The 13,320-nt window shown below is 43.7% G+C and overlaps 1 protein-coding gene and 1 pseudogene across 3 annotated transcripts in view; one reads left to right on the plus strand and one right to left on the minus strand.

Annotated features, from left to right (window-relative positions):
* COG2 (component of oligomeric golgi complex 2) overlaps positions 1–13,320 on the plus strand; it is a 46,413-nt gene that overhangs the window by 1,254 nt on the left and 31,839 nt on the right. For all 3 annotated transcript variants that reach the window (XM_053910188.1, XM_019419050.2, XM_019419049.2), the window contains exons 2-3: positions 11,757–11,918; positions 13,036–13,101. In XM_053910188.1, coding sequence (XP_053766163.1) covers positions 11,757–11,918; positions 13,036–13,101 — 228 coding nt within the window. The remainder of the gene's footprint in view (positions 1–11,756; positions 11,919–13,035; positions 13,102–13,320) is intronic.
* On the minus strand, positions 1,160–5,205 carry LOC128779064 (rRNA-processing protein FCF1 homolog; annotated as a pseudogene).

Raw genomic sequence — 13,320 nt, forward strand, 5'->3', positions numbered from 1 at the left:
GGTGTTAAAAAGTTAAAAGTTTTGGTTCTGTAGGCACCTAAAATTTTGAAAGAGTGAATTTAAGTGTCTTATTTTTTGGTGGCTTCAACTCCCAATATGTTTTTTTTTTCCTTTTCAAGGTTAACCGGCTTTTGATATTTGCATTCAGATCATATCTCCCAAACTCTGGCCTTAAAAAGCATTTCTATCTTGATCCTCTGTATTGTGGCCATTGTTGTTTTTAATACGTAGGGCTGTCTAGACCGAGGAAGAAGGTACTCTTGTTCTTGTACAGTGGTGTTTCTAAACCACTGTAATAAAAGGTGTAACCCGAATGGAATGTCTAAACTTTTTTTTGATGTTTATTTATTTTTAAGAGAGAGAGAGAAGGAGATAGAGCATGAACAGAGGAGGGACAGAGACAGAGGGAGACACAGAATCTGAAGCAGGCTCCAGACCCTGAACTGTCAGCACAGAGCCTGATGCGGGGCTTGAACCCACGAACTGTGAGATCATGACCTGAGCCAAAGTCGGATGCTTAACCGAGTGAGCCACCCAGGTGCCCCTCGAATGGAACGTCTAAAAGAGAGTACAAAGTGAATTCACTGATCCGGAAGCCCTTTGCTAACTAAGGATACATGATGAGGAGAGATCACAGGAGCATTTTCTCAGACTTCCCTAGCCCCGCCATGTTTCTCACTGTGAGCTGACAAAATGCTTTTGGTCAAAGCAGGTTCAGAAAATAGAACTCTCAGAATAGAAGCCCTAAAGTAGCGCTTCGAGGTAGGGAGAGAGCACACTGGCCAAGTGGCTGGAATCCCAGCGGCTCCGTGTTCTTTCACGGCTCTGAAACTTCCGAACATGCCACACAATCTGTAGGGCTAATTACCGTGACCACTTCGTTGGTAGAAGGAAAATACACGGAACAGCTGTTCCGTGTATTTTGCTATTGATTTTCTGGGTGGGACCTGGAGATAAAGGTTACCTGCAGCGTGGGTTTCCTTCAGAGGGACTTTTTAGAAGTTACAGTTCCGTGGCAGAAAGGATGGGTGGAGAGCTTGCCGTCGGGGTTCTGTTTCTACATGTTTTGTAACTGGAGAGGTTTTGTGCCCGAGGGAGAGGGAGAGAAAATCGTATTTTCCCTGGGAGAGCGGAGGTAACTTGCAATCCGGTCAGTTGACTAGAAATGGGCCCTCAGTCGGTCACACGCGAGGTGGACCTCCTTGGGCAGTGGTAGCAGTTGCTCATCGGTCAGCAGACACTCACTGATCACCTGCTGGGTGCCAGCCAGCAATTTGGACGTGGTGGTACAAAGCCAGGGAACACACGGCATTGGCTCTTGAGCGTGGTGGTAGGACGAACGTGTGTGCCCAGAATCCACCCTTAGTCCAGAGAGGCCGGGGCCTGGAAGAGTGGCCAGGAATGAGACCAGCAAGGAGGCCAGGTGCATGGGGTGGGGCTGCAAGTTGTACCTTGAAGGCTGCAGCCAGGGGTCTAAGTGGAGACAGTACCCATCGTGGAGTTACGGTCAGGTTTAAAGCGGGAAGTTTCATGGTCCCGCCTGTTGCGTTGGAGCTGAGTGGCGGCAGGAGACTACTTACAAAGTTATTTCCGTGGTTTTTATGAGACTTAAGGAGAAACACAGAGGAGGGGAAAGGTTTGTGAAAGACGTAGGTGGTCAACACACAGGAGCAGCAGACCCGGAAGGGCCACTTGGGGCCAAGGGGGTGGCAACATCATTCTTTGTGACCTTAAAAATACCAAGATCCTTAGGCCTGACAGCCAACTCATAGACGAATAGGATGTAAGGTGTTGGCAGTAGGGAGAGAAAGTGGCAATGCCGACCAAGGTAAGTTAGACCTGTTTGCGTGGGTGTGCTGTTGACGTCATGGCCCTCTCCTTCCATCCCGATGTATGACCTCATCTCCAGTTTGACAGAAAAAATAGCGGCCATCAAATGGGAACTCCTCCGTCTTGCTGATAACAAGCCCATCCTTGTGTTTGTTCCCTTCCCCTCCTTCCCTGGTCTGTGGAGGGGCTCTCCTCCCTCCTCCAGGTAGCTTTTCACCCACGCCTGGAGCCCGTGCCCTCTTGCTTCCTCAGCACCCTGTTCGTACCCTCTCCTGCACTCCTTCCTGTTGGTTTGCACCCCTGCTCCCCTTTTAGCCTCTTCCACTTGGCCCTCCCGCCTCGAGGGGTCGCCCTGACACTGGAGCACATCACAGCCGGTGCTCAGGGGTCGTCTTTACTTTCTCACTTGTCACTCTTAGGGGACGCTCATCCCACTAAAGAGTTCTTACGAAGTTAACCGGATGTAAGTCAATCCCGCTGGCCTTTTTTCTGTCTCCTTACTTGCCCTCCCGGCAGACCAAATGCTCTGCATTGCTTTCTGTCTTCCTCTCTCTCTGGTCCGTCTCCTGTCTCCTGTAGCTGATGAATGGCTGGTTATGGGCTCAGTCACGTGTCCTCTCCTTGCCCCAGATGGCCCTTCATGCAGCTTTAGTGACCAGCTGTAGGCAGGGGAGGCAGATGCCTCTTTCTGGCCCAGATGTCCCCTGAGCTCCAAACCTATGTACTGCATTTGTTGTCTCTTCTTGGATGTTTCTGTGGTCCCTCAAACTTACCACGTTCGAAACTGAATTGGTGAGCACCTCCTCCCCTGAAAGCCAGCTTTCTTGTCCTATTGCCCGTCTCAGTACATGCTCCACCATGCATCGAGTTGTAAGTCCGCAAACCGGAAGTCCCTTCCTCCCTCCGTCGCCTTTCCAAAATCCAGTCTGTTACCAAGTCCCATGGATTTCACTTCCTGAATACCTCTTGAATCCATCTACTCTCCATCTTTTCGCGTACCTTCACGGTGCTATCTGGCCATCACACCATCAAGGCCTCTTACCCGGTCTCCTTGCACCCGTCCTCGCCTGTTTCTAGTCCCTCATCTACACTACAGGCAGAGCGCTCTTTTCGAAACATGTATCTGGTCTCGTGTAACAGGTGGTTGGTTAGTCCACAGGCTCATGAGGAAACATTTTCCAAAACATTTGAACCTATGTCAAAGAGGCTCGTTCCCCTGCGGGATAGTTTTGATTGGCAGGCAGTGTAGTGCGTTTCTATGCTGAGCCAGTCTGCTTCTTCTGAACTGTATCAGTTCCTTTCCTGCACCCCCAGCGCATAGTGGCTTTGTTGGCACCCTGGGTAGGCACACAATACCTTTTTAATGAGAAGCGCCATCAGGAACCCTCTTTATGGTGACTGTAAGCATCTACAAGAGAATACAGATCTAGGGGGTGAGTCACTGAGGCTCCTCCCTTATTGTAATTGGGTGAATTGGGGATATTGAAGCAGGAAGTGTGTCAAGGGCGTTCCTGTTCTCAAGGAGCGTGTATTCTAATGGGGAAATAGAAAAGGGAAAAATGACCAGCTGCTCAGATCTTGTATTTTGCTGGTTGAGTGGCTGTGACCTGGAGACGTGGGTCTCACTTTCAGCCCTGCTGTCCGTTGGCCTGTGACATGGGACCGATCACTTGCCTCTGGGCTTCGGTTTCCGCAGTATCTGCATAATCTCTGCAGCCTCTTCCAGCCCTTGACATTTCATGCTTCTGTGAAAGAAGGACGGTAGTCACTTTTTCTGGTTCGAAGACAAGGAAACTGAGGCCTGGGGTGTCGTGACTTCCCCTAAAGTCACACGGTTATTTGGGGGCACATCGCGGGCCTTATCTCCTGACCCCCATGCTTCAGTCTTGGGAAATAATACTGTATAACCTGTTCCTTTCCAGAGGCCACAGGTGGGAACTTTGGGAAGTGGGATAATCGGAATATTGAGAACGGCCCAGAAGATGGCACAGAGTCTGAATGCGTGCATCCCACCAGTACGGAAGAGACCGAGGGCTGCCTCCTATTTTAGAAGAAATCCTGACAAGGCTGGTGATCTGGACTCTTGGCCTGTAGCTTAGGTACAGTAGAGGAGACGAGAGGGAAAAGGTGGCCTGTTCGAGGTGGACTTCGTTGACGGCACCTAGAAACTGACAGAGCGACTGACAGAGAAGGAAAAGAGGAAAGTGGCGAAACGCAGACAGTCTGAAAGCGGGTCTGCGGCCGATGCCCAGTGACCTCCACCCCGGGGAGTGCCTTCATCTCACAGGAGCTGAGCGCTCAACCTTGTAGGTTCTTAGTTTGATGCCACGTCTCGATGAAAAGATTCCTTTCTCTTCCGCATCAGTTTGAGACATCATAATATTTTTGAGACTGACTGCCACAAAAAAATTTGGATTAGCCCCATCTAGAACTTAGGTTACATTTCATTTTCATAGAAAAGTTTACTGATGTGAACTACTTTGGATGATAGGTAAGTGACATTGGACAAAGTTTATTTGATTGGCACTTTTGCAAGACAAGGTTCTTGCAAAAAAGTGGTTTTTTGGTTGTCCTTGCTTTTGATTTTCATCTTTTTTTTTTATGTGAGCAGTCCTCTGATTTATAAAAAGATCCAACAAAATTTAAAATGATACAAAACGTCAGTTTCAAAACAACATCAGAAAGTGAGTGTATTTAACCGTACTCTGCTCATAACAGAGCAAGTGGGTAAGTAGGATAATTCATGCTGTGGCATATTGCTGTACAAAATGGAAACAAAAAGTTGGTAAAGGAAGGCTCAGGACCCCTCTCTTTTAAGAAATAGAACTGAGGGGCTCCATAATCATCGGGCATCCGCTCAACACTGTACCTGTGGTTAGAAATGTACGTGATGGGAACTCCAGGGATCTTCCAGATCCTTCCTTTAAGGTCTGGGTCCACTGAGGCCACAGTGTCAAACTTGTACTGAATTACTCCCTGGACGAAGCAGTCCTCTGCATGGGTCCCTTTGTGTGTGCGTGGTTGTCATTCACATCTTGGATCCTTGGCAGTCCTTAGAGCCACCCGTTCTGCCCTAATTCCTCAGTTTCAGCCATTACACAGTCCGTTCTACAGGGGATACACTTGGCATACACACGGTCCATTACTGATTGTACTAAGCCAAGTTTGGCTTTCGTGGAAGAGTTGGTGAAGTTGGCATCAGCCAGGATGTGGTTGCATCACAAGAATAAGCAGGAAGGGTGTTGGGGGACTTCTCCTTGAGTGCACTGAGATCTTTCTTTTCTTTCTTTTTAGGTTTTAATCCTTCTCTTCAAGCCTCTGATCTCAGAGACTGAGCATTCGCTTCATGGTCACGTACTTTCTTGCTTGCTTTTGCTTCCCCGTGTTCATGCTGCAGTCTTGTTTTTCCTTGCTTTTGATTTTCGAATCCACTCTTTGTAATCCTGTTAAAAAATTTCTCATTTGAATAAAATGTTGCACTTCTAGCCTACCGAGTTATTGATTATTAGTAATACTCAAATTTTGAGAGAAGATCTTTTTGTTATTTAACTAGTTTGATAGCATTTAGCATTGAATTTCTTAAAACATTTAAACAGATTAATCACAAACTGGGACGTGGGCTCTTTTTTTTCTTTTTTTTTAAATTTTGTTTTTAAGGAGTCTCTACACCCAACATGAGACTCGAACTCACGCCCCTGAGACCAAGAGTCATACGCTGTACCGACTGAGCCAGCCAGGTGCTCCTTGGGCTTGGGCTTTTTTTTTTTTTTTAAGTTCCTCAAGCAATTCTAACGTATGACCGATGTTGAGAACGCTGGAACTAGATAATTCCACTAAGTAGCTCAAGAAATTAAGTTGAAAAAGTAAACTAAAACCCAACATAGATTATGATTAGTGTTAAATTGAGGGGAAAAGGAGAGAGAAAGAGAAGAAATCAGCTGGAACAGCATAATTAGGTGCTCAAATACTTGTTAGATGGGTGAATAAATTTACAGAATATAGGTTTCCTTTGCCTTCTCATAAGTATGTCAAACGGGTATATATATATATATATATATATATATATATATGTATATATATATATATATGGAATGAAGGAGTTAGATATAAAATTGATTAATGTTGGAACAACAGCAACAAAATGTTAGAACAGATGTTGCTTAGAATTTAAGTGTTACTATTTCATGATACTTTTAAGATGATCTGTCTATAGATGGTGGAAAGAATTCGTTAGCGTATGTTTTTAAACTTCTCAAGCTTGAATAGCTTAGTAACCAAATAAAGTTGTGTTTGGGAGACACAAGTCCTAGGCCATGTCATGTGCCCGTCACCCTGCCACAGTGAGAGATTAGAGGACAGGGATGCGAGGGAAGAGCTCCAGGGACCTTCTTGCATACATGCTGTTCCCTCGGGCAGGAACACTGTTCCCACACTTTCCCCAGGCCAGCTCCATCATGTCATTTGGATCTCAACTCAGATGTCTTTGTTCTGTGTCTTTCCTGGTCATGCAAGTTCAGGTACCTCCCTGTCTCATCACTCACCTTCACAGTGTCCCATTTTCTTTGTGACTTTGATCACTATTCATTAGTATCACATTTATTTGTTTACATGTTTGTTTTCTCATTTCTGCATTAGAATATATGTTCCTTAAGAGCAGAGACCTTCTCATGGCTGTGTCCCCAGGTTTTAGAGCAGAGCTCGAGTTGCGTGGTCAATATTTAAGTAGTATTTTGGGGATATACAAGGACTTTTATTCGTCTCTGTTGTCCTCTGGTCTTCAAGAAGGTTGGTAACACACACATGGGCTCACACTAATTTCTTAGGTCTTTTGAGCTGTATTTTATGTAATGTGTGGGTTAGCGTTTATTTTGTATTTGTGTCTCGATGAAACGGAATCTGTTTCAGGGCAGAGATCATAAATTTTGTGTGCCTTCTTCGTACCTCCCATAATTTGTAGATGCAGAATGGTAGTGCCTGGGGCGGGGGGTTCTGTTGTGGATGTGGTAGGTAGTGACTTTACATTTCCGTGTATTTGGGGGAACGTTATACTGCTTGGCAGCTTAGAGCATTTTGACCTTTCCACAGTCTTGCGCAGTTATCCCCGTGTTAAGGATACTAATATTTGGGTCTTTGGTAAGTTTTAAATGCTTAATTCCCTGGTTATTTTGTATTCGTCTTTGTTTGCCGTCCCGGAATGCAAAGGCATTAAAGTAGCTCAACTTTTAAACTCTATTTGCTTTTAAATTTGAGTGATGTCACCGCTACTCTAGTGGTTAATGGTTCTTAAATTGTCTGCAACTGGTCTGTTTTGCTGATTTAATATCCTGTGTTCTAGCACGTCTTGTGATTTCACAACTTCTGGCCTTTTGGGGCATTTGTACTTTACCTGGGTTCAAGTAGGAAATACCGCTGAGTATAAAGAGAAACTATTTTTCTTCTTATTTCAGGGCTTACAGACCACAAGTCTTGACTCCTTCCAGCTTTTCAGACATGGGAGGTTTTAATGTTTATTTACTTTTGAGAGAGAGAGAGAGCGAGAGAGCGCGAGCATAAGCTGGGGAGGGACAAAGAGAGAGGGAGACACAGAATCTGAAGCAGGCTCCAGGCTCTGAGCTGTCAGCACAGTGCCTGATGTGGGGCTAGAACTCATGAATCATGAGATCATGACCTGAGTCGAAGTCAGACGCTCAACCGACTGAGCCACCCAGGCGCCCCTAAACTAGCGTTACTTTAGATTTTTTAAAGTATCTGCACATTTGACTTGTTGATGCTTAAGTTGTTTCATTTTTCCTTGAGATGTAATTCACGTGATATAAAATTTACCGTTTTAAACTGTATTCTTCACTGGTTTTTAGTACGTTACTCCACAGTGCATCCGTCACCACTGTCTAATGCTAGAACATGTCCTTCCCCCAAAAAAGAAACCTATCAGCTCTGATTCTCCCCTCCCCCCGTTCCTTGGCAACCACTAATCTACTTTCTGTTTTTATGGATTTGCCTGTTCTAGAACATCTCCTATAAATGGAATCATATGATATGCAACCTTTTGTATCTGGCTTCCTTTAACCTTAGAGTAGAATGTTTTCAGGGTTCATCGATGTTGCAGCACGTAACAGTACTTTATTCTCCCCCCCCCCCCCCCCCCCGCTTTTTCTTTTTGGCTGCGTGATAGGCTTTGCCACCTTTAAAGTATCCTTATCAATGGATGGACATTGGGTTGTTGATACTTTTTGGCGGTTATGAATGATGCTGTGAGTGTTTTTTGTGTGTGAGCATCTGTTGTCAGTTCTATCAGGTATATGCCTAGATGTAGAATCACTGGGTAGTTGTATGTTTCACTTTTTGAGGAATTGCTGAGCTGTTTTCCACATTAGCTGCACCATTTTCCATTCTCGCCAGCAATACAGGAGGTTCCAGTTCCTTTGCCTTCTTGCCAACACTTGTCTTCTGGGTTTTTTTTTTGTTTTTATTTTTGTTTTTTTTTTTTTTCTTATTTTATTGGATCCTGGTGGGTGGGAAGTGGTAGGTCAGTGTGGTTTTGATTTGCATTTTCCCTAAAGACTAATGATGTTGAACATCTTTACATGTGCTCTTGGCCATCTGTGCGTCTTCTTTGGGAAAATATCAGTTTGAAGTCTGTTGCTTGTTTTTAAATTAGATTATTTCTCTTTTTATTGTTGAGCTATAAGGGCTTTTGCATATTCAGGTCAGTAGATCCTTGTCAGATATACGATTTGCAGGTATTTTCTCCCATTCTGTGGGTCGTCTTTTTTACTCTCTCAGTAGTATCCTTTGACACACAAAAGTTTTTATTTTGATCAAGTTCAGTTTACTGATTATTTTTTATGCTTTTTGTGTCATGTCTAAGAAAGCATTATGTAATTCAGAGTCACACAGATTTTCACCTCTGTTTTCTCTAAGAGTGTTATAGTCTTTGCTTTTTTATTTAAGCTTTTGATCCACTTTGAGTTACTTTTTTGTGCATGTGTGAGGTTGGTGTTCCAAATTCATTCTTTTGTGTGTAGATTATTGTCCCTGTGGTGGGCACTTGAAAAGACTGTTTCTTCCCCCAGTCATTGGTCTTGGCATCCTTTGAAAAATCAATTGACCATAAGTCTATGGGTTGCAAAGTCTTCCTTTTAAATGTTTAGCAGATTTACACTATAGAGTAAAACCATTCCTGGTAAGTGAAATGTGTCTGTTGCTTGATGCTGCTGTGAGTTTGGGCTTGTTGTCACAGCAAAAGCTGCCTAATTCAGTATTCACAGATTACTGGGAAGTGATTTAGTCTTGTGTTGAGCAACATTTGTTTATCTGAGAACAAATACATAAATGGCAGGTTGAGAACTGATGCTACCTGGTAGCATTTGTTCAAGGGTCTGAGTTACATGATTTAGAATGCCATCGTCAAGTTCAGAACTTCAGAGAATACGTAATGAGGCAGGAAAAATGATCTACCTAAAGGCATACAGCTGGTTAGTAGCACGGCCAGGATTCTGAGCTGAGTTGTGCCTCTGCATTCCTTCTCTGATGTACTTCATAGCCATGAACGTAAGGTGTTGTCTGAGGTGGTCTCAAGAGGCAAAAGTCCAGGCTAATTCTGGCCCCAGTTTAAGAAGCAGGTGGTTTTTCAGTAGATGGCTGTGAAATTATGGTTTGGTATGAATTCCTCTTCTCTGACACTATCAGGGTGGGTGTTTGGCTGATTAAGAAAGTCAGTTGAAACAAGTACTCTTAAGGAATGGTGCATATGGTTCTTAGCATTTATGTTAACATTTATGCCAGGGGCACCAAAATGTAGTAAAGGGGAAACAAGCGTGTAACTAATCTGTGAGACCAGTACTTGGAAATTGATTATGAAAGGTTCTGAACATCTGTTCAATGGAACACTTAACATCCATGTAAAATATTAATACAAATGTATACGTTTTATGAAAAGACATTGAAGTTACATTTTTAAATGGGAAATAACAGTTGAGAAGAACATGAATATTAAGCTGCCGTGTGTGTGTGTGTGTGTGTGTGTGTGTGTGTGTGTGTGTGTGTCTGTGTGTGTCTGTGTAGACACATAAAGAAGGTCTGGGTTTCAGTTCAAGATGGCGGTGTAGGAGGATCTTGAACTCCTCTCTTCCCACGGATACCCTGAACCTACAGCTACATATGGAACAGTTTCCTCTGAAAAATACCCAAAACTAGCTGAGTGACTCCTACACATTAGGTGAATAAGGAAACAACCTACACTGAAGTGAGATGCAGTCCTGCCATAAATCCCACCCCTGGCACAGTGACCCACAATTGGGAGGGAGCTCACAATCCAGACTTCACCCCTAGGAGCAATGAATGGTTTGAACCCCACATCCAGCACCCCAACTTTTAAGATCTGCACTTCAGAGACAAGCCCCCAGAACATCTAGCTTTGAAAGCCAACAAGGCTTGCATCCGTGAGACCCACAAGGCTGTGGGGAACAGAGAAACAGCTCTTAAAGCAGTCACGTGAGTGGAGTCCCCCAACTCCAGGACTCAGCACAGAAGTAGCCGATTGAAAAAGGTTCAGACTTTCTGTAAAAGAGGCCCATTTGCTTATCATAGAGCACTGAGGGGCCGGCATCTAATTTAACACTCATCTGGGGCCCACTCTGTAGTCTGCAAAGACGGAACTGGCAGGTGTTACCTTTGTGCCGTCTCTCTGCCTCACCCCTGCTCACTGGTATCTCCGGAAAAGGAGCTTGAATGCTCATCTGGTGTCCATGTTTTGCAGTCGCCACCTAAGGGATTCCTCTAGGTCATGTGGCTCCAGTGACCGGCAAGGCTTACGCTCACAGGCCCCTCGTGTTTATTGCAGTCTTTACAACAGCCAAGACTTGGAAACAACTTAAGTGTCCATCAGCGAGTGAATGGATGAAGAAAATGTGTGTATAGGCAGTGGAATAGTATCAGCCATAAAAAGAAGGAAGTCTCGCCATTTGCGACAACATGGATGGACCTTGAGGATATTATGCTAAGTGAAACAAGTCAGAGAAAGACACATATCGTATCATCTCCCTTATGTGTGGAATCTATAAACAAAAACAAAAAATGAAGTCCTAGAGAACCGATTGGTGGTTGCCAGAGGTGGTGGGGAGGGGTGTGTGAAGGGGTCAAATGGTACAAACTTCCAGTTAGTAAGGTAAGTTTTGGGGATGTGATATACAGCATGTACTTCTAGGAAATACCATATGGTACATTTGAAGGTTGCTAAGAGTAACTCCGAAATGTTCTTATCACAAGAAAAAATGTGTGTGTGGTGGTGGATGTTAACTAGTCTTGGGGTGATCATTTCACAGTAGATGAAACCATGAAATCATTATCTTGGACACCTGAAAGATTATGTGTCCGTTGTATCTCAACTTTTGAAAAAGTAACTTAACATTTTAAAGAGAAAAGACCAAAATACAACAAGTCTGGGAGGATGTGAATCACAATGTTAAATAGTAGGTGGGCGGGCGACGTGAACAGTGCTTATCCATAGAGCTTCAGAGAGCAGATGATTTTTTACACTCTTTAATATAATTATTTCCTTATTGGTTGAAAGTTTGCCATGAGCATTTGTCACATTTGAAACAAAGAAGCAAAGGCTGTTTCTGTTTTGAGACAAGCCTCTGAAATGTATAATTAAAAAAAAAAATCCCTTGTGGAACTTAGGCAGCAGGAGAGAATGCTCTTGGTGGGGCCCCCTTTCCCGCACCTCTGTGACGTGAGCAGGCGCCCTGGTGTCACTGTGTGTCCCTAGACACTCCCCCCCCCACCCCCCCCCCCAGCCCCGCGCAGCCGCAGAGCCCCTTCTAAATGAGTAGAATGGCGTTTCTCTCTCTGTCTCCGATTTGATTTTTATGCGTAAAATGTGGTATCACTGGCGGTCATTTTTTCTTTGCGGTTTGATTTTTCAGGAAGATTTCGATGTGGATCACTTCGTGTCCGACTGCCGGAAGCGCGTGCAGCTGGAGGAACTGAGAGGTGACCTGGAACTCTATTACCGACTCCTCAAAACAGCCATGGTGGAGCTCATCAACAAAGACTACGCGGATTTTGTCAACCTGTCCACAAACTTGGTAAGCCGGAAATCCGCAAGGCCCTCTCATCCATATTTATTCTTCAGAGTGGAGTGTAGATTTCTAAAAGAAAGCTTTCAGTCGATTCCCCCTGCGCCGCCCCCCCCAAAAAAAAACCTAAAGAGATTACTAAGCTCACGAGTAAAATAACTAAACTGTTTGGTGTGCATTTGTTTGGTTTTAGTGTTTAAATTCATTTCAGGCCGCTCTAGCTTGATTATTTTTTTGAAATCGTTAGTAAATAAGTCAACAGCAGAGGATAAGAACATCGGAGTCGTCGTTTTTTGGTAGTTGCTAAGTGATTACCCTGAAGTCTTACTTGGTTGAGGCTAATTTGCAAGAGCAGATACCAACTATTCTGAAGGAAGTGTTGAATTTACTTTCAGGTGGATGCGTTAGGCAGAGCTAGGTTGAGGGGACGTGGGCCAGTATTGATATTTAGAAGGCGTGGTTTTATAAAAACATAAGAATGATTTGTAGTGAGCGTGTCAAGTGTTTGTGAAAGCTGTTTAGAAATGCTTGGGTTATAATATTTGCAGAAAAGTCCCCTTGTTCTTACTTCATTTTGTTTTAAATCTGCCGAAAGTCGGCAGCTCCGTGGGGATTTCAAGAAGCATTAAAATAATGAGGCATATTTGCTTTTGGGAAATATACCCCTAACATAAATGTTCCAGTGGGATTAGAAACCCAGAAAATTTGATTTCTGTTCTGTTTAATTTAGATTTTTCTCAAGGGTTATAATGATGTTTAGGAGAGACATAGCCCGTTGGCCTTTCACATCAACTGGCTGGGTATCATAAATTACGGACACATAGCTGTGCCCCTTCCGTTACAGTTTTTCACATTCATTTAAAATGGCATCTAAAGGCAAATTGTTTGAAGGTTTCATTTATTAGGACTTCCCTTGTTTGTATAGTTTCATGTATACCAACAGATTTTTTTCATATTCTATGAACATTGATGGCACAGTAACATTTCCGTTATTTAACTAGTTACTCAGCAAAATACAGTCATACCAAAAAAATAACTTAAGTCTAGTACTGCTTTGATCATTAAAAGATACTTCACTGTTATTCCTGATTGTGATGTGTGTGTGCCAACGTGATTTTGCCTTTAGGTTGGCATGGACAAGGCCCTCAATCAGCTTTCTGTGCCTTTGGGACAGTTACGAGAAGAAGTTCTGGTAAGTCCCTACATAGTATAAAACAAGCTGCTGGAAAGCATGTGGTCCTCGTTTGCCTTCTCCAAGAAGAATTCCTTTCATCTGTTAGCTCGTGGTGCGGTGGTTGTTTTCTCATGGTTTCATGATTATTGTATTTGCCTTCAGAAAAGTTGTAAATGATTTTCTATTTTTGCATGTGGTATTATGACCTAAAAAACATGTTCGATCTGAAGAAGACAG

The sequence above is a fragment of the Panthera pardus genome, unplaced genomic scaffold (assembly GCF_024362965.1).
Source record: "Panthera pardus isolate Hobbes unplaced genomic scaffold, ASM2436296v1 HiC_scaffold_22, whole genome shotgun sequence".
NCBI classification, from domain to species: Eukaryota; Metazoa; Chordata; class Mammalia; order Carnivora; family Felidae; genus Panthera; species Panthera pardus.